This window comes from Panulirus ornatus, chromosome 23, assembly GCF_036320965.1.
Source record: "Panulirus ornatus isolate Po-2019 chromosome 23, ASM3632096v1, whole genome shotgun sequence".
Lineage (NCBI taxonomy): Eukaryota > Metazoa > Arthropoda > Malacostraca > Decapoda > Palinuridae > Panulirus > Panulirus ornatus.
In genome coordinates, this window is record NC_092246.1 from 16,863,809 (window position 1) to 16,886,168 (window position 22,360).

The following is a 22,360-nucleotide window of genomic DNA, read 5'->3' on the forward strand; positions in this document are numbered from 1 at the left end:
TGGTATGTTTGAAGGAATATGGTTCGAAACAATTTGTATGTTTGCAAGGCCATGGGCTATCGGATAGAGTTGTGCCGCAGGGGGTGGTGTGATGAAATGAGGTTTGAGGACATGTTGTGAGTTTGGAGGTGGTTTGATCGAGTAAGTAAAGTAAGGGTTAAGAGAGATGTGTGGAAATAAAAAGAGCGTGGTTGAGAGTAGCAGAAGAGGGTGTGTTTTGTTTTGAAATGGTTTGGGCACATGGAGAGAATGAGTGTGGAAAGATTGACCATGAGGATATGTGAGTCGGGAGGTGGAGGGAACGAGGAGAAGTTGGGTGACCAAATTGGGGTGGAAAAGATGGAGTGGAAAAAGTTTTTTGTGTGATGGGGCCTGAACTGCAGGAGGGTGAAAGGCGTGCAAGGAATAGAGTGAATTGGATCGATGTGGTATACCGGGGTTGACGTGCTTGTCAGTGATTGAATCAGGGCATGTGAAGCGTTCTGGTGGTAAAACCATGGATGTGTGTAGGTATGTTATATTGCGTGTGGGACGCGTATGTATATACATGTGTATGGGGGTGGGTTGGGCCATTCTTTCGTCTGTTTCCTTGCGCTACCTTGAAAGCGGGAGACAGCGACAAAGTATAATAAATAAATATATATAAATAAAAATTATATATATATATATATAATATATATATATATATATATATATATATATATAATATTTATCTATATATTTATTTTAGAAAACTAAACTTCTAGCTGAAATGAAATGAGCAATGTTGCTCACATAATGGTTCAACCTCTGGCTATGGATAAGGGAATTGTGTAATCTATTTACACAACGTCAATAGTAGTTAAAAAAGGGGGTGAATGTATTTTGGACTGTTTGGTAAGGTTTATTGAACTGTTTGTATGACTCATGGTGAGGTTTGCCTGAGGATTGGGCGGGAATGCATGTGCATAGTTCCTTTGTACAAAAGGCTAAGGGGATAAGTGTGAGTGCTCAAATTACAGAGGTATAAGTTTGTTGGAGTATTCCTGGTAAATTATATTAGGGGGCTGGTTGTATTGATTAGAGGGTGAAGCCTGATACAGAGCAATCAGATTGGGGAAGAGCAGTTTGTGGTTTCAGAAGTGGTATGAGGATGTGTGGACAGGTGTTCGTTTTAAGAATGGTACGTGAGACAATACTTAGAAAAGCAAATGGATTTGTATGTAGCATTTATGGATCTGAAGAAGGCATATGATAGAGTTGATAGAGATGCTCTGTGGAAGGTATTAAGAATATATGGTGTGTGAGGCAAGTTGTTAGAAGAAGTGAAAAGTTTTTATCGAGGTTGTAAGGCATGTGTACGTGTAGGAAGAGAGGAAAGTGATTGGTTCTCAGTGAAAGTAGGTTTGCGGCAGGGGTGTGTGATGTCTCCATGGTTGTTTAATTTGTTTATGGATGGGGTTGTTAGGGAGGTGAATGCAAGAGTTTTGGAAAGAGGGGCAAGTATGAAGTCTGTTGTGGATGAGAGAGCTTGGGAAGTGAGTCAGTTGTTGTTCGCTGATGATACAGCGCTGGTGGCTGATTCATGTGAGAAACTGCAGAAGCTGGTGACTGAGTTTGGTAAAGTGTGTGAAAGAAGAAACTTAAGAGTAAATGTGAATAAGAGCAAGGTTATTACTTACAGTAGGGTTGAGGGTCAAGTCAATTGGGAGGAAAGTTTGAATGGAGAAAAACTGGAGGAAGTAAAGTGTTTTAGATATCTGGGAGTGGATCTGGCAGCGGATAGAACCATGGAAGCGGAAGTGGATCATAGGGTGGGGGAGGGGGCGAAAATCCTGGGAGCCTTGAAGAATGTGTGGAAGTCGAGAACATTATCTTGGAAAGCAAAAATGGGTATGTTTGAAGGAATAGTGGTTCCAACAATTTTGTATGGTTGCAAGGCATGGGCTATGGATAGAGTTGTGCGCAGGAGGGTGGATGTGCTGGAAATGAGATGTTTGAGGACAATGTGTGGTGTGAGGTGGTTTGATCGAGTAAGTAAAGTAAGGGTAAGAGAGATGTGTGGAAATAAAAAGAGCGTGGTTGAGAGAGCAGAAGAGGGTGTTTTGAAATGGTTTGGGCACATGGAGAGAATGAGTGAGGAAAGATTGACCAAGAGGATATGTGTGTCGGAGGTGGAGGGAACGAGGAGAAGTGGGAGACCAAATTGGAGGTGGAAAGATGGAGTGAAAAAGATTTTGTGTGATCGGGGCCTGAACATGCAGGAGGGTGAAAGGCGTGCAAGGAATAGAGTGAATTGGATCGATGTGGTATACCGGGGTTGACGTGCTGTCAGTGGATTGAATCAGGGCATGTGAAGCGTCTGGGGTAAACCATGGAAAGCTGTGTAGGTATGTATATTTGCGTGTGGGGACGCGTATGTATATACATGTGTATGGGGGTGGGTTGGGCCATTTCTTTCGTCTGTTTCCTTGCGCTACCTTGCAAACGCGGGAGACAGCGACAAAGTATAATAAATAAATATATATAAATAAAATTATATATATATATATATATATATATATATATATATATATATATATATATATATATTTATTTATTTCAGAAAACTGAAACTTCTAGCTTGAAATGAAATGAGAAAATGAATGTCACATAATGGTTCAACCTCTGGCTATGGAAAAGGGAATTGTATAATCTATTTACACAAACGTCAATAGTAGTTAAAAAAGGGGGTGACTGTATTATTGACTGGTTGGTAAGGTTATTTAATGTATGTATGACTCATGGTGAGGTGCCTGAGGATTGGCGGAATGCGTGCATAGTACCATTGTACAAAGGCAAAGGGGATAAGAGTGAGTGCTCAAATTACAGAGGTATAAGTTTGTTGAGTATTCCTGGCAAATTATATGGGAGGGTATTGATTGAGAGGGTGAAGGCATGTACAGAGCATCAGATTGGGGAAGAGCAGTGTGGTTTCAGAAGTGGTAGAGGATGTGTGGATCAGGTGTTTGCTTTGAAGAATGTATGTGAGAAATACTTAGAAAAGCAAATGGATTTGTATGTAGCATTTATGGATCTGGAGAAGGCATATGATAGAGTTGATAGAGATGCTCTGTGGAAGGTATTAAGAATATATGGTGTGGGAGGCAAGTTGTTAGAAGCAGTGAAAAGTTTTTATCGAGGATGTAAGGCATGTGTACGTGTAGGAAGAGAGGAAAGTGATTGGTTCTCAGTGAATGTAGGTTTGCGGCAGGGGTGTGTGATGTCTCCATGGTTGTTTAATTTGTTTATGGATGGGGTTGTTAGGGAGGTGAATGCAAGAGTTTTCGAAAGAGGGGCAAGTATGAAACCTGCTGGGGATGAGAGAGCTTGGGAAGTGAGTCAGTTGTTGTTCGCTGATGATACAGCGCTGGTGGCTGATTCATGTGAGAAACTGCAGAAGCTGGTGACCGAGTTTGGTAAGTGTGTGAAAGAAGAAACTTAAGAGTAAATGTGAATAAGAGAAAGGTTATTAGGTACAGTAGGGTTGAGGGTCAAGTCAATTGGGAGGTAAGTTTGAATGGAGAAAAACTGGAGGAAGTAAAGTGTTTTAGATATCTGGGAGTGGATCTGGCAGCGGATGGAACCATGGAAGCGGAAGTGGATCATAGGGTGGGGGAGGGGGCGAAAATCCTGGGAGCCTTGAAGAATGTGTGGAAGTCGAGAACATTATCTCGGAAAGCAAAAATGGGTATGTTTGAAGGAATAGTGGTTCCAACAATGTTGTATGGTTGCGAGGCGTGGGTTATGGATAGAGTTCTGTGCAGGAGGATGGATGTGCTGGAAATGAGATGTTTGAGGACAATGTGTGGTGTGAGGTGGTTTGATCGAGTAAGTATCGTAAGGGTAAGAGAAATGTGTGCAAATAAAAAGAGCGTGGTTGAGAGAGCAGAAGAGGGTGTTTTGAAATGGTTTGGGCACATGGAGAGAATGTGTGAGGAAAGATTGACCAAGAGGATATATGTGTCGGAGGTGGAGGGAACGAGGAGAATTGGGAGACCAAATTGGAGGTGGAAAGATGGAGTGAAAAAGATTTTGTGTGATCGGGGCCTGAACATGCAGGAGGGTGAAAGGCGTGCAAGGAATAGAGTGAATTGGATCGATGTGGTATACCGGGGTTGACATGCTGTCAGTGGATTGAATCAGGGCATGTGAAGCGTCTGGGGTAAACCATGGAAAGCTGTGTAGGTATGTATATTTGCGTGTGGGGACGTATGTATATACATGTGTATGGGGGTGGTTTGGGCCATTTCTTTCATCTGTTTCCTTGCGCTACCTCGCAAATGTGGGAGACAGCGGCAAAAGAAAAAAAAATATATTTATTTTGCTTTGTCGCTGTCTCCTGTGTTTGCGAGGTAGCGCAAGGAAACAGACGAAAGAAATGGCCCAACCCACCCCCATACACATCTATATACATACACATCCACACACTCAAATATACATACCCATACATCTCAATGTACACATATATACACACACAGACACCTACATATATACACATACACACAATTCACACTGTCTGCCTTTACTCATTCCCATCGCCACCCCGCCACACATGGAATAACATCCCCCTCCCCCCCTCATGTGTGTGAGGTAGCACTAGGAAAAGACAACAAAGGCCCCATTCGTTAACACTCAGTCTCTATCTGTCATGTAATAATGCCCGAAACCACAGCTCCCTTTCCGCATCCAAGCCCCACAGAACTTTCCATGGTTTACCCCAGACACTTCACATGCCCTGATTCAATCCATTGACAGCACGTCTACCCCGGTATACCACATCGATCCAATCCACTCTATTCCTTGCCCACCTCTCACCCTCCTGCATGTTCAGGCTCCGATCACTCAAAATCTTTTTCACTCCATCTTTCCACCTCCAATTTGGTCTCCCACTTCTCCTCGTTCCCTCCACCTCCAACACATATAACCTCTTGGTCAATCTTTCCTCACTCATTCTCTCCATGTGCCCAAACCATTTCAAAACACCCTCTTCTGCTCTCTCAACCACGCTCTTTTTATTTCCACACATCTCTCTTACCCTATTATTACATACTCGATCAAACCACCTCACACCACATATTGTCCTCAAACATCTCATTTCCAGCACATCCACCCTCCTGCGCACAACTCTATCCATAGCCCACGCCTCTCAACCATACAACATTGTTGGAACCACTATTCCTTCAAACATACCCATTTTTGCTTTCCGAGATAATGTTCTCGACTTCCACACATTCTTCAAGGCTCCCAGGATTTTCGCCCCCTCCCCCACCCTATGATCCACTTCCGCTTCTATGGTTTCATCCGCTGCCAGATCCACTCCCAGATATCTAAAACACTTTACTTCCTCCAGTTTTTCTCCATTTAAACTTACCTCCCAATTAACTTGACCCTCAACCCTACTGTACCTAATAACCTTGCTCTTATTCACATTTGCTCTTAACTTTCTTCTTTCACACACTTTACCAAACTCAGTCACCAGCTTCTGCAGTTTCTCACATGAATCAGCCACCAGCGCTGTATCATCAGCGAACAACAACTGACTCACTTCCCAAGCTCTCTCATCCCCAACAGACTTCATACTTGCCCCTCTTTCCAAAACTCTTGCATTCACCTCCCTAACAACCCCATCCATAAACAAATTAAACAACCATGGAGACATCACACACCCCTGCCGCAAACCTACATTCACTGAGAACCAATCATATTCCTCTCTTCCTACATGTACACATGCCTTACATTCTCAATAAAAACTTTTCATTGCTTCTAACAACTTACCTGCCACACCATATATTCTTAGTACCTTCCACAGAGCATCTCTATCAACTCTATCATATGCCTTCTCCAGATCCATAAATGCTACATAAAAATCCATTTGCTTTTCTAAGTATTTCTCACATACATTCTTCAAAGCAAACACCTGATCCACACATCCTCTACCACTTCTGAAACCACACTGCTCTTCCCCAATCTGATGCTCTGTACATGCCTTCACCCTCTCAATCAATATCCTCCCACATAATTTACCAGGAATACTCAACAAACTTATACCTCTGTAATTTGAGCACTCACTCTTATCCCCTTTGCCTTTGTACAATGGCACTATGCACGGGGCCTGAACATGCAGGAGGGTGAAAGGCAGGCAAGGAATAGAGTGAATTGGATCGATGTGATATACCGGGGTTGACGTGCTGTCAGTGGATTGAATCAGGGCATGTGAAGCGTTTGGGGTAAACCATGGAAAGTTGTGTGGGGCCTGGATGTGGAAAGGGAGCTGTGGTTTCGAGCATTATTGCATGACAGCTAGAGACTGAGTGTGAACGAATGGGGCCTTTGTTGTCTTTTCCTAGCGCTACCTCGCACACATGAGGGGGGAGGGGGATGGTATTCCATGTGTGGCGAGGTGGCGATGGGAATGAATAAAGGCAGACAGTGTGAACTGTGTGCATGGGTATATATGTATGTGTCTGTGTGTGTATGTATATGTGTACATTGAGATGTATAGGTATGTATATTTGCGTGTGTGGACGTGTATGTATATATATATATGTGTATGGGGGTGGGTTGGGCCATTTCTTTCGTCTGTTTCCTTGCGCTACCTCCCAGACGCGGGAGACAGCGACAAAGCAAAATAAATAAAATAATAAATAAATAAATAATATATATATATATATATATATATATATATATATATATATATATATATATATATATATACCTTTCCCCTCTCTTTGCAGGATCAGTATGCCTTCCTGTACCAGTGTGTCCTGCATTACTACCTGAAAATGACAGGTGAGACCCTCTCGTTTTTGTGTTAAAACATTCAGTTGAAAGAGTTTGCTTCATGGCTCAGACTGGAGTCTTCCTAAACTTTCATTTGGTTGAAGAATTGAGGAACTTTACATGACATTTCTTCTGTTAGTACCTTCTCATGACCTTTCTTCTTTTCCTTCATTCCGAATATTGTTTACTTTGCAAGTAAATGATAAACACCAGCATTAGTTTTACTCCCTTTTCTGTTTGTATCAGCATTTTCTTTATTGTCGGTTGTCTAGGCTTCGTAACACCATGATCATAAAAAAATTACCAAATGATAATCTTAGGTGGTTAGGCTGGTTCCTTACTGCTCTACAATCCATGCCATTATTACTTATATTTTTGTATCAAAACTGACAATATTTCACCTTGAGACTCTTGCACAGAAATTATTGCTTCTAGTGAGTGAGGATTTCTTCATTCTCAATAGTACTGTTCATACACATTGTTGACAGTGGTATCTGGGAAAGCAATCTCTCCACCACAATTAACCCAACACTCACCTCTCAAATGACCATAGTTCCTCTCTACTCGGATAATACTAGATCTTCAAGGCCTTTACCCCAGACCATCATTATTTGTACCACTTGTTTACATTTACAGTTGTATGAAGAACTGAAACACATACTACAGTCATTCTTTCTGCATTACCTTAGTAAATAGACTGATCCGTCTGTTTTACAGGACAAAGTGAAGCCAAATCCATTGAGGAGAAAGAAAATCAACCGGTGAGAGGCAATGGCCCAGATGTGATTCTAAGCACACCGTCACCAATAGATTTATGTAAAACGCAGAACAGCAGCTCATCCGAAATATGGAACAATGGCATCCTAAGCAGCCCTTCCCAGAGCTTTGAATGGACTGATGAGGAATATATTGACTACAGTGACTTTGAGGCAAATGAAATGAGTCTCATCAAACACAGTAATGACACATAATGACAACCCTTACAAAAGCTAACAATCCTCAAGAGGTCTTGGCAGGCTGACTTTACACTGAAAATCCTTATGGCCACACAAAAGATGAGAAAGAATTACTATAGGTTAGGTAGAATAGGAGATGAATGAGGTCATATATGCACTGTTTCATCGGGAGGAAATGGACGTTTTGGATTTTCAAAAAAAGTTATTAATCTAACTCACCTCTTTAATGTTTATAAGTTTTCTGACGGGTTTAAAGAATATTCAGTATTTGAGGAAATGACTAATGACTTACACATATGGGGAAACTCTCATAATATAAAGTCGGTCTTTCAAGCAGAAATTATTGTCTAGTCATCATCACAGAATAAGACACACACGTGGGCCTCCATGGCAGTGATTAGTGTACTTACCATAAGCCACAAGGGCCAGTCCGAAGTCGAACCCACATGTGATTGAATATTTGGCACGGCAGTCAGTCTACACGCAACCCAGGCGTTCATCCTTCCCTTGGGGCTGGTTGATAAATGGGTATCTGGCTTAAGCTGTGGAGGAAAGACATTATCTATATATAAATGAGTATCTGGCTTTCGCTGGGGAGGAAAGATATATATATATATATATATATATATATATATATATATATATATATATATATATATATATATATATATATATTAATCCCTGGGGATAGGGGAGAAAGAATGCTTCCCACATATTCCCTGCGTGTCGTAGAAGGCGACTAAAAGGGGAGGGAGCGTGGGGCTGGAAATCCTCCCCTCTCTTTTTTTTTTTTTTAATTTTCCAAAAGAGGGAACAGAGAAGGGGGCCAGGTGAGGATATTCCCTCAAAGGCCCAGTCCTCTGTTCTTAATGCTACCTTGCTAATGCGGGAAATGGCAAATAGTTTGAAAGAAAAAGAAATGTATATTTTTATTTACATTTATTTTGCTTTGTTGCTGTCTCCCGCGTTAGCGAGGTAGCACAAGGAAACAGACGAAAGAATGGCCCAACCCACCCACATACACATGTATATACATACACGTCCACACACGCAAATATACATACCTATGCATCTCAACATATACATATATATACACACACATACATATATACACATGTACATAATTCATACTGGCTGCCTGCCTTTATTCATTCCCATTGCCACCCCACCACACATGAAATAAAAACCCCTCCCCCTCATGTGTGCAAGGTAGCGCTAGGAAAAGACAACAAGGGCCACATTCGTTCACACTCAGTCTCTAACTGTCGTGTAATGCTCCGAAACCACAGTTCCTTTTCCACATCCAGGCCCCACAAAACTTTCCACGGTTTACCCCAGATGCTTCACATGCCCTGGTTTAATCTATTGACAGCACGTTGACCCTGGTATACCACATTCTTCCAATTCACTCCATTCCTTTCACCCTCCTGTATGTTCAGGCCCCGATCGCTCAAAAATCTCTTTCACTCCATCCTTCCACCTCCAATTTGGTCTCCCACTTCTTGTTCCCTCCACCTCTGACACATATATCCTCTTCGTAAATTTTTCCTCACTCATTCTCTCCATGTGACCAAACCATTTCATTACACCCTCTTCTGCACTATCAACCACACTTTTTATTACCACACATCTCTCTTACCCTTTCATTACTTACTCGATCAAGCCACCTCACACCACGTCTTGTCCTCAAACATTTCATTTCCAACACATCCACTCTCCTCTGCACAACCTTATCTATAGTCCATGCCTCGCAACCATATAACATTGTTGGATCCACTATTCCTTCAAACATACCCATTTTTGCTCTCTGGGATGATGTTCTCACCTTCCACACATTCTTCAATGCTCCCGTAACTTTCACCCCCTCCCCAACCCTGTGACTCACATCTGCTTCCATGGTTCCATCCGCTGCTAAATACACTCCCAGATATCTAAAACACTTCACTTCCTCCAGTTTTTCTCCATTCAAATCCAATTGACTTGTCCCTCAACCCTACTGTACCTATTAACCTTGCTCTTATTCACATTTACTGTCAGCTTTCTTCTTTCACACACTTTACTAAACTCAGTCACCAGCTTCTGTAGTTTCTCACCCGAATCAGCCACTAGTGCTGTATCATCAGCGAACAACAACTGACTCACTTCCCAAGCCCTCTCATCCACAACAGGCTGCATACTTGCCCCTCTCTCCAAAACTCTTGCATTCACCTCCCTAACAACCCCATCCATAAACAAATTAAACAACCATGGAGACATCATGCACCCCTACTGCAAACCGACATTCACTGAAAACCGATCACTTTCCTCTCTTCCTACTCGTACACATGCCTTACATCCTCGATAAAAACTTTTCACTGCTTCTAGCAACTTGCCTCCCACACCATATACTCTCAATACCTTCCACAGAGCATCCCTATCAACTCTATCATATGCCTTCTCCAGATCCATAAATGCTACATACAAATCCATCTATTTTTCTAAGTATTTCTCACATACATCCTTCAAAGCAAACACCTGATCCCCACATCCTCTACCACTTCTGAAACCACACTGCTCTTCCCCAGTCTGATGCTCTGTACAAGCCTTCACCCTCTCAATCAATACCTTCCCATATAATTTTCAAGGAATACTCAACAAATGTATAACTCTGTTATTTGAACACTCACCCTTATCCCCTTTACATTTGTACAATGGCACTAAGCCTACATTCCATCAATCCTCAGGCACTTCACCATGAGCCATACATACAATGAATATCCTCTCCAACCAGTCAACAATACAGTCACCCCCTTTTTTAATAAATTCCACGGCAATACCATCCAACCCGCCACCTTGCCGGCTATCACCTTCCACAAAGCTTTCACTACCTTATCTATGTTTACCAAATCATTCTCCCTGACCCTCTTACTTCGCACCCCACCTTGACCAAAACACCCTATATCTGCCACTCTATCATCTAATACATTCAACAAACCTTCAAATTCAAAATATTCACTCCCTCTTCTCACATCACCACTACTGATACTACCTCCCCATTAGCCCCCTTCACTGAAGTTCCCATTTGTTCCCTTGTCTTACGCACTTTATCTACCTCGTTCCAAAACATCTTTTTATTCTCCCTAAAATTTAATGATACTCTCTCACCCCAACTCTCATTTGCCCTCTTTTTCACCTCTTACACCTTTCTCTTGGCCTTCTGCCTCTTTCTTTTATACGTCTCCCAGTCATTTGCATTATTTCCCTGCAAAACTCGTCCCAGTGCCTCTCTCTTCTCTTTCACTAATAATCTTACTTCTTCATCCCACCACTCACTACCCTTTCTAATCTGCCCACCTTCCACACTTCTCATACCACAAGCATCTTTTGTGCAAGCCATCACTGCTTTCCTAAATACATCCCATTCCTCCCCCACTCCCCTTACGTCCTTTGCTCTCACCTTTTTCCATTCTGCACTCAGTCTTTCCTGGTACTTCCTCACACAAGTCTCCTTCCCAAGCTCACTCACTCTTACCACTCTCTTCACCCCAACATTCTCTCTTTTGTGAAAATCTCCACAAATCTTCACCTTCGCCTCCACAAGATAATGATCAGACATCCCTCCAGTTGCACCTCTCAGCACATTAAAATCCAAAGCTCTCGCTTTCATGCACCTATCAATTAACATGTAATCCAGTAATGCTCTCTGGCCATCTCTCCTACTACATACATATACTTATGTATATCTCTTTTAAAACCAAGTATTCCCAATCACCAGTCCTTTTTCAGCACACAAATCTACAAGCTCTTCACCATTTCCATTTACGGCACTGAACAACCCATGTACACCAATTATTCCCCTAACTGCCACATTTTCATACATACTCACCATTTCCTGTGTAAGCATGGTAGCATCAAAAACAGATGATTGAGCCATGGAGGGACAATTCCCTCCTTGGCTCCTTGCTTTATACCTTCTTTTGGAAAGTGATACAGGAAAGGAGGATTTCCAGCCCCTCTTAGTCACCTTCTAAGACATGCAGGGAATACGTTGGCAGTATTTTTTCTCCCCTATCCCCAGGGATATTACATATATATATTGATTTATTCATTTATCATATATCATACTTGATCGCCGTTTCCCATATCAGTGCTTAGAAACAGATGAAGAAAGATCCATACACTCTCTTTCACATATACACACATACCATACACATATATATTCATTTCATTAATAATTATTTTACTTTATTTGCTGTTTCCCACGTCATCGAGGTAGCACAAGGAAACTGACGAAGAATGGCCCTACCATTCATATACACACATATATATATATACATAAACGCCCATACACGCACATATACATTTCAATGTATACATACACAGACATATACATATATATATATTCATACTTGCTGCCTTCATCCATTCCTGTTGCCACCCCGCCACACAGGAAACAGCCTTCATCCATTCCTTGTGCTACCCTGCCCCACAGGAAACAGCATTGCTACCCCCTGCTTCAGTGAAGTAGCGCCAGGAAAACAGACAAAAAAAGGCCACATTCATTCACACTCAGTCCCTAGCTGTCACGAAACCACAGCTCCCTATCAACATCCAGGTCACAGACCTTCCCATGGTTTACCCTAAATGTTTCACATGCCCTTGTTAAGTCCATTACAGTATGCAACCCCATATATATATATATATATATATATATATATATATATATATATATATATATATATATATATATATATTTTTTTTTTTTTTCATACTATTCGCCATTTCCCGCGTTAGCAAGGTAGCGTTTAGAACAAAGGACTGGACCTTTGAGGGAACATCCTCACCTGGCCCCCTTCTCTGTTCCTTCTTTTGGAAAATTAAAAAAAAACTGAGAGGGGAGGATTTCCAGCCCCCCGCTCCCTTCCCTTTTAGTCGCCTTCTACGACACGCAGGGAATACGTGGGAAGTATTCTTTCTCCCCTATCCCCAGGGATATATATATATATATATATATATATATATATATATATATATATATATATATATATATTTTTTTTTTTCAAACTATTTGCCATTTCCCGCGTTAGCGAGGTAACGTTAAGAACAGAGGACTGGGCCATTGAGGGAATATCCTCACCTGGCCCCCTTCTCTATTCCTTCTTTTGGAAAATTAAAAAAAAATTGAGAGGGGAGGATTTCCAGCCCCCCGCTCCCTCCCATTTTAGCCTTCTACGACACGCAGGGAATACGTGTGAAGTATTCTTTCTCCCCTATCCCCAGGGATATATATATATATATATATATATATATATATATATATATATATATATATATATATATATTCTTTTTTTTCATACATATTCGCCATTTCCCACATTAGCAAGGTAATGTTAAGAACAGACAATTGAGCCTTAGAGGGAATATCCTTACTTGGCCCCCTTCTCTGTTCCTTCTTTTGAAAAAATCAAAATAGGAGGGAGCATTTCCAGCCCTCCGTTCCCTCCCCTTTTAGCCGCCTTCTACGACAAGCAGGGAATACATGGAAGTGTTCTTTCTCCCCTATCCCCAGGGATATATGTTTATCCCTAGGGACAGGGGAGAAAGAATACTTCCCACGTATTCCCTGTGTGTCGTACAAGGCGACTAAAAGGGGAGGGGCTGGAAATCCTTCCCTTCCATTCTCAATTTTCCAAAAGAAGGAACAGAGAAAGAGGCCAAGTGAGGATATTTCCAGTAAGGCTCAGTCCTCTGTTCCAAATGCTACCTCGCTAATGCAGGAAATGGCAAATATGTATGAAATATATATATATATATATATATTCCTGGCACCACCCCGCTCACATGAAACAGCATTGCCACTCCCTGCATCAGCGAGGTAGCGCCAGGAAAATAGACAAAAAAGGCCACATTCATTTATAATCAAGTCATTTCATTTTGACCACTATTTATGTTACAGGCATAGCATTTCTTTTATATAACGGTATGCGTGTTTTTTTAAATATAATTTCATCTATTTCATTTCTAAGAAGCCAACTATGGCAAATATAACTTTCAACTGCACACTGAACTTAATTTTCATCTGTATCACAAAAGTTTTAGCATCTCTTCATTAAATACATAATTCTAATGCCATGTCTTTAAACCCTTCATATTAGATTGTGCACTCCATGTTTATGCTTCATGTACTGTCATGAAACTGATGACTGATGTACCATTTATAAAAATATACTAAAAATAATCAGGTGATTTAAGAAAAGCAAGACATCTAATTACCTTGAAAGACAATTTTGTGCTTTGAAATGAGTTTAAATTTGATAATCGACAATTCTCAATACCTTAGAATTTTAAATTTCAGCAAGAGAATGTAGCAAGCCATTCTATTGTAGAATGCTGTTATAATGCAGCTAAACCTCTGTTGTGTGATGACTTAGCCTAGTAGACAGTGGACATATAGCAAACAAAGGGTTGAAATTTTCCTTCATGTTTGCTTGTGCCATGTTCCTCTTCTCTTCCTGCTGTCATGTTCCTCTTCTCTTACTGTTGCCATATCCCTCTTCTCTCTCCCTATTGTCCTTTGCCTCTTCTCTCCTTTCTGTCATATTCCTCTCCTCTCTCCCTGCTGTCATGTTCCTTTTCTCTCTCACTGCTGTCATGTTCCTCTCTTCTCTCCTTCATATGCATCTTCAGAAGTTGCTCCCTGCTGACAGGTACCTTCTCTCTCCCTTTTTTTGTTCCTCCTCTCTGTCCGTCCTGTCGTATGCCTTTCCTGTCTCCTTGCTGTCATGTGTCTCTCCTCACTCCCTGCTGTCATGTGAATCTCCTCTCACCCAGCTGTCTTGTGCCCCTCCTCTCTCCCTACTCTTATGCTTCCCTCCTTTCTTCCTGCTGTCATTTCCTCTCTTCTCTCCATGCTATCAAGTGCCTCTCCTATCTCCCTTCTGTCGCATACTTCTCTCTCCTTCCTGTTGTGTGCTGCTAAGGTTGGCATCAATCAATACCATAGTTGACAGAGTCTTAACCAATCACAAACAGAGGATGGCTGTGATACAAATGTGCTCACACAAGAAATCATCTTATGTTTGGAATTTAGAAAATAGGGCAAGAAATGTTATGTCTCCTCTCATGTTGGGGCAACTAGGAGTAAATTCATTGATGCTGTGGCAAAAGATGGATGTAGGAGGACTGAGATAGGTTCTGTGTACATGCAAAGAATATTTTCACAAAAGAAGTTAAGATAGAAGAGCTAGTGTTTAGAAAGTATACAGAAGATGGCACGAGTATATACTGCTATGAGGAAATACAAAACAGTGTTGGATATCATACACAGAGAAATCTTAGCCATAATAATATTAGTGTGGCTAGATTTTGTACTAGAATACTACAGTGGATGTTAGTATGGAATAAATTGTGAGGATGATAATAAAAAGAGTGTTAAGATGTATTTTATGGAAGAAAAGGATACACTGAGAGTTGTGTTCTAGAACAGTACATACTGTCCAGATTTAGAATAGGAAATGATAGGTAAATAATACTTTTAGATAAATAAATTAGATTAGCGAGGTTGCTAAACTTAAGGAAGGATTCTCTGATGTAAATGAAAATAGGGGATAGCTTGTCAAGTTGTGTGCTGAAAGTAGAATAGTTATTGGCAACACATGCTTTGAGGAGGGTGCTTTCAGTATGTTTATAAGGGTTAGAGTGGTTGGGGGCCAATAAGAGTTAACAGATTGTGATAAGGATGCAAAGATGAGGTTGCTCTTGGAATATCAGACAATTTTTTTTTGTATAGGCAAATGTGAAATGTGTTGGTAAATTGGGAAAAGGAAATTACAAATCTGAAGGCTGAAAATAAGCAAGCATAGAACATGGCCTATGTACAGAAATACCAAAATGACTGTGAGTGAAGAATGTCATGGGGTGAAGTATGTGGCACATGAAGAATGGCATGGGATGAAGTATGTGGCACATGAAAGTACGATGAAAGATAAGGGGGTTGAACTGCTAATGAAGAGAGAAAAGAGAAGTGCATGGATGGTAACTGCAAGGAAGAAGTGTGACTGATTGGAAAGAATACAAGAGAAAGTAGTGGGAGACTGACAAAGGTACAAAAGCTGAAAGAGGGTAGATGAAAGTAGGGGAAAGAGGGGTATCAGTGAACTTAAGAGAGAATAAGAAAATGTTTTGGAAGGAGGCAGTGTGAAAACAAGACAATGGACGGGGCAACCATGAGGAAAGCAGATGGGAAAGTGGTAACAATTAACAATGTGAAAAAAGCGAAGTACGTATTTTGAACTGCTGAAAATGTTATATGTTAGGGAAGCCTATATGGTGAAATTTGCAATGAGATGATAGATAGAATGAAAAGATCATGGGAAATGGGATGGTGAAAAGGGTGTAGGTAGTGAAAACTTTGTGCAAAATAAATAAGAAAGCATTGGGAGTGAATGAGATTGCACTCAAATTTCTCAGAATGAGGTAACATGGATTAAGTAAGCTCTTCAACGAATGTAATGTCAAGGTGGAATGCGTGAAGACCAGCAAAGAACATATATAGTGATGTTGTACAAAGGCTAGAGCAACGAAACAATGTTAAAATCATAGATACAAATCTGTTGGGTATACATGTTAACCTTTAAAAACAGCTAAGAAAACTCATATGGAGGGTTAGCATAAAAAAAAAAAACTAGTTCTAATCAATTAACAGGAAATATCAAGGAAAGTTAGAAAAGAGAATAAATTGGGTAAATCAGCCTTATTTGTTACTGAACGCCCATTCTGAACTTTTGTGTCAAGAGCTCAGTTTATTGCTGGCTTATTCATGTATATTAAGATCCATTCTGTTAGTACTCAACTGCAGAGGTTTGGAGAGTGGAGTCTGTTGGGGATGAGAAAATCAGTCAGTTGTTTGCTGTTGCAGAGTGAGAAACTGAAGTTGGTGATGGTTTGGAATAATTTTTGTAAGGAGGAAGATGAGAGTAAATGTGAATGAAAGCAAGATTATTAGGTTTAACAGGGTTGTGGGACAGGTTAGGTGGGATGTGAGTTTGAGTGGAAAAAATGAGGAAGTGACTGTGTTAGATACCTGGGAGTGGACATGGCAGCAAATGGCACTGTGGAAGTGTGAGTCAGTCATAGGGTGGGTCAGGGAATACAATATCTGGGAGTGATGGAGAATGTGTAGAAAGCGAGATCATTATCTGCAAGGTCAAAAATGGGTATGTTTGATGGCATAGTAGTCCCAACAATATTATATGGATGTGAGGGATAAGTGGCTTAATCAAATGAATAATGAAAGGGTAAGAGAAAGGTGTAGTAATAAAAAGAATGTGAAATGGTTTGGACATATGGAGAAAATGAGTGAAATAGGTTGAGAAAGAGGATACATATGTCAGAATGATGGGAATGGGAAGACAAGTTGAAGATGAAAAGGGGAACTGGAAAAGATTTCGACTGATTAGGGCCTAAACATGAATGAGGGTGAAGGGCTTATATGGTACAGAGTGAATTGGAACAATGTGATATACAGGGGTGGGACATGCTGTTGTTGGGCTGAATCAGGGCATGTGAAGCATCCAGGATAAACCATGGAAAGGTCTGAGAGGCCTGGTTGTGGATCGGAAGCTGTGGTTTTGGTGTACTAGATGACAGCTAGAAAATGGATGTAATGGTGTGGCCTTTCTTCATCTGTTCCACCCTCCACCACACAGCTTTACCTACAGGCCATGCCTTCCATCTCTATGAAATTGTTGATACTACTTTCAGTTGTATTTCAAACCATTTTCAAGGATGGCTTGAGATGCAGTTGAAAACTTGGATCTTCTGTGTATATTTTTCCACTGAGTAAGTAACTAACAAGACATATCATGCCAGGTTCAGTAGGCTTGAGGGACAAGTTAATTGGGATGTAAGTTTGAATAGGGATAGTGGAGAATGAATACTTCCCATGCATTCCTCACGTGTCGTAGAAGGCCACTAAAGGGGACGGGAGCAGAGGGCCAGAAACCTTCCCCTCTTTGTATTTTAACTTTCTAAAAGGGGAAAAAGAAGAAGGAGTCACGCGGGGAGTGCTCATCCTCCTTGAAGGCTCAGATTGGGGTGTCTAAATGTGTGTGGATGTAACCAAGATGAGAAAAAAGGAGAGATAGGTAATATGTTTGAGGAAAGGAACCTGGATGTTTTGGCTCTGAGTGAAACGAAGCTCATGGGTAAAAGGGAAGAGTGGTTTGGGAATGTCTTGGGAGTAAAGTTAGGGGTTAGTGAGAGGAAAAGAGCAAGGGAAGGAGTAGCACTACTCCTGAAACAGGAGTTGTGGGAGTATGTGATAGAGTGTAAGAAAGTAAATTCTAGATTGATATGGGTAAAACGGAAAGTGGATGGAGAGAGATGGGTGATTATTGGTGCATATGCACCTGGGCATGAGAAGAAAGATCATGAGAGGCAAGTGTTTTGGGAGCAGCTGAATGAGTGTGTTAGTGGTTTTGATGCACAAGACCGGGTTATAGTGATGGGTGATTTGAATGCAAAGGTGAGTAGTGTGGCAGTTGAGGGAATAATTGGTATACATGGGGTGTTCAGTGTTGTAAATGGAAATGGTGAAGAGCTTGTAGATTTATGTGCTGAAAAAGGACTGGTGATTGGGAATACCTGGTTTAAAAAGCGAGATATACATAAGTATATGTATGTAAGTACGAGAGATGGCCAGAGAGCGTTATTGGATTACGTGTTAATTGATAGATGCACGAAAGAGAGACTTTTGGATGTTAATGTGCTGAGAGGTGCAACTGGAGGGATGTCTGATCATTATCTTGTGGAGGCGAAGGTTAGGATTTGTAGGGCTTTCAGAAAAGAGGAGAGAATGTTGGGGTGAAGAGAGTGGTGAGAGCAAGTGAGGTTGGGAAGGAGACTTGTGTGAGGAAGTACCAGGAGAGACTGAGTACAGAATGGAAAAAGGTAAGAACAAAGGAGGTAAGGGGAGTGGGGGAGGAATGGGATGTATTTAGGGAAGCAGTGATGGCTTGCGCAAAAGATGCTTGTGGCATGAGAAGCGTGGGAGGTGGGTTGATTACAAAGTGTAGTGAGTGGTGGGATGAAGAAGTAAGATTATTAGTGAAAGAGAAGAGAGAGGCATTTGGATGATTTTTGCAGGGAAAAAATGCAAATGAGTGGGAGATGTATAAAAGAAAGAGGCAGGAGGTCAAGAGAAAGGTGCAAGAGGTGAAAAAGAGGGCAAATGAGAGTTGGGGTGAGAGAGTAACATTAAATTTTAGGGAGAATAAAAAGATGTTTTGGAAGGAGGTAAATAAAGTGTGTAAGACAAGGGAGCAAATGGGAACTTCAGTGAAGGGGGCTAATGGGGAGGTGATAACAAGTAATGGTGACGTGAGAAGGAGATGGAGTGAGTATTTTGAAGGTTTGTTGAATGTGTTTGATGATAGAGTGGCAGATATAGGGTGTTTTGGTCGAGGTGGTGTGCAAAGTGAGAGGGTTAGGGAAAATGATTTGGTAAACAGAGAAGAGGTAGTAAAAGCTATGCGGAAGATGAAAGCCGGCACGGCAGCAGGTTTGGATGGTATTGCAGTGGAATTTATTAAAAAAGGGGGTGACTGTATTGTTGACTGGTTGGTAAGGTTATTTAATGTATGTATGATTCATGGTGAGGTGCCTGAGGATTGGCAGAATGCTTGCATAGTGCCATTGTACTAAGGCAAAGAGTGAGTGCTCAAATTACAGAGGTATAAGTTTGTTGAGTATTCCTGGTAAATTATATGGGAGGGTACTGATTGAGAGGGTGAAGGCATATACAGAGCATCAGATTGGGGAAGAGCAGTGTAGTTTCAGAAGTGGTAGAGGATGTGTGGATCAGGTGTTTGCTTTGAAGAATGTATATGAGAAATACTTAGAAAAGCAAATGGATTTGTATGTAGCATTTATGGATCTGGAGAAGGCATATGATAGAGTGAGTTGATAGAGATGCTCTGTAGAAGGTATTAAGAATATATGGTGTGGGAGGCAAGTTGTTAGAAGCGGTGAAAAGTTTTTATCGAGGATGTAAGGAATGTGTACGTGTAGGAAGAGAGGAAAGTGATTGGTTCTCAGTGAATGTAGGTTTGCGGCAGAGGTGTGTGATGTCTCCATGGTTGTTTAATGTGTTTATTGATGGGGTTGTTAGGGAGCTGAATGCAAGAGTTTTGGAGAGAGGGGCAAGTACGCAGTCTGTTGTGGATGAGAGAGCTTGGGAAGTGAGTCAGTTGTTGTTCGCTGGTGATACAGCGCTGATGGCTGATTCATGTGAGAAACTGCAGAAGCTGGTGACTGAGTTTGGTAAAGTGTGTGAAAGAAGAAAGTTAAGAGTAAATGTGAATAAGAGCAAGGTTATTAGGTATAGTAGGGTTGAGGGTCAAGTCAATTGGGAGGTAAGTTTGAATGGAGAAAAACTGGAGGAAGTAAAGTGTTTTAGATATCTGGGAGTGGATCTGGCAGTGGATGGAACCATGGAAGCGGAAATGAATCATAGGGTGGGGGAGGGGGAGAAAATTCTGGGAGCCTTGAAGAATGTTTGGAAGTCGAGAACATTATCTCAGAAAGCAAAAATGGGTATGTTTGAAGGAATAGTGGTTCCAACAATGTTGTATGGTTGCGAGGCGTGGGCTATGGATAGAGTTGTGCGCAGGAGGGTGGATGTGCTGGAAATGAGATGTTTGAGCACAATATGTGGTGTGAGGTGGTTTGATCGAGTAAGTAATGTAAGGGTAAGAGAGATGTGTGGAAATAAAAAGAGTGTGGTTGAGAGAGCAGAAAAGGGTGTTTTGAAATGGTTTGGTCACATGGAGAGAATGAGTGAGGAAAGATTGATCAAGAGGATATATGTGTCAGAGGTGGCGGGAACGAGAAGTGGGAGACCAAATTGGAGGTGGAAAGATGGAGTGAAAAAGATTTTGAGTGAGTGGGGCCTGAACATGCAGGAGGGTGAAAGGCGTGCAAGGAATAGAGTGAATTGGAACGATGTGGTATACCAGGGTCGACGTGTTGTCAATGGATTGAACCAGGGCATGTGAAGCGTCTGGGGTAAACCATGAAAAGTTCTGTGGGGCCTGGATGTGGAAAGGGAGCTGTGGTTTCGGTGCATTGTTACATGACAGCTAGAGACTGAGTGTGAACGAATGGGGCCTTTGTTGTCTTTTCCTAGTGCTACCTCGCACACATGAGGGGGAGGGGGTTATTGTTCCATGTGTGGTGAGGTGGCGATGTGAATAAATAAAGGCAGGCAGTATGAATTATGTACATGTGTATATATGTATATGTCTGTGTGTGTATATATATGTGCACATTGAGATGTATAGGTATGTGTATTTGCGTGTGTGGACGTGTATGTATATACATGTGTATGTGGGTGGGTTGGGCCATTCTTTTGTCTGTTTCCTTGCACTACCTCGCTAACGCGGGAGACAGCGACAAAGCAAAATAATAAATAAATAAGTTTGAATGGAGAAAAATTGGAGGAAAAGGAGTGTTTTAGATATCTGGGAACAGAGTTAGCAGCAAATGGAACCATGGCAGCGGAAGTGAGTCACAGGGTGGGGAAGGGGGCGAAGGTTTTGGGAGCAATGAAGAATGTGTGGAAGGAGAGAATGTTATCACAGAGAGCAAAAATGGGTATGTTTGAAGGAATAGTAATTCCAGCAATATTATATGGTTGCAAGGCATGGTCTATAGATAGGGTTGTGCTGAGGAGGGTGGATGTGTTGGAAATGAAATGTTTGAGGACAATATGTGGTGTGAGGTGGTTTGATCAAGTAAGTAATGAAAGGGTAAAAGAGATGTGTGGAAGTAAAAAGTGTGTGGCTGAGAGAGCAGAAGAAGGTGTGTTGAAATGGTTTGGACATATGGAGAGAATGAGTGAGGAAACATTGACAAAGAGGATATATGTGCCGGAGGTGGAGAGAACAAGGAGAAGCAGAAGACCAAATTGGAGGTGGAAGAAAGGAATGAAAAAGATTTTGAGTGATTGGGGCTTGGACATACAGCAGGGTGAGAGGCATGCAAGGAATAGATTGAATTGAAACAATGTGGTATACCGGGGTCGACATGCTGTCAATGGATTGAACCAGTATAGGTGAAATGTCTGGGGTAAACCATGGAAAAGTCTGTGGGGTCTGGATGTGGATGGGGATCTGTGGTTTCAGTGCATCAAACATGACAGCTAAAGACTGAGGGTGAACAAAGGTGGCCTTTTTGTCTGTTTCCCTGGAGCTGTCTCGCTGAAGCAGTGGGTAGTGATGCAGTTTCCTATGGGGCGGGGTAGAGCCAGGAAGGGATAAAGGTAAATATTGCAGTGGAATTTATCAAATTTATTAAAAAAGGGGGTGACTGGTTGGTAAGGATATGCAGCGTATGTATGGTTCATGGTGAAGTGCCTGAGGATTGGTGGAATGCATGCATAGTGCCATTGTACAAAGGCAAAGAGGATAAAGGTGAGTGTTCAAATTACAGAGGTAAAAGTTTGTTGAGTATTCTTGGGAAACTATATGGGAGGGTATTGTTTGAGTGGGTAAAGGCATGTACAGAGCATCAGATTAGGGAAGAGCAGTGTGGTTTCAGAAGTAGTAGAGGACGTGTGGATCAGG

General features: G+C 41.5%; 1 protein-coding gene across 1 annotated transcript in view; it reads left to right on the plus strand.

Annotated features, from left to right (window-relative positions):
- LOC139756823 (receptor-type tyrosine-protein phosphatase beta-like) overlaps positions 1 to 8,732 on the plus strand; it is a 68,887-nt gene extending 60,155 nt beyond the window's left edge. Inside the window, exons 19-20 of the mRNA XM_071676644.1 lie at positions 6,756 to 6,810; positions 7,519 to 8,732. Of these exons, the coding sequence (XP_071532745.1) occupies positions 6,756 to 6,810; positions 7,519 to 7,772 (309 nt within the window). The 3' untranslated portion in view covers positions 7,773 to 8,732. The remainder of the gene's footprint in view (positions 1 to 6,755; positions 6,811 to 7,518) is intronic.
- The last annotated feature ends 13,628 nt before the right edge of the window (positions 8,733 to 22,360 follow it).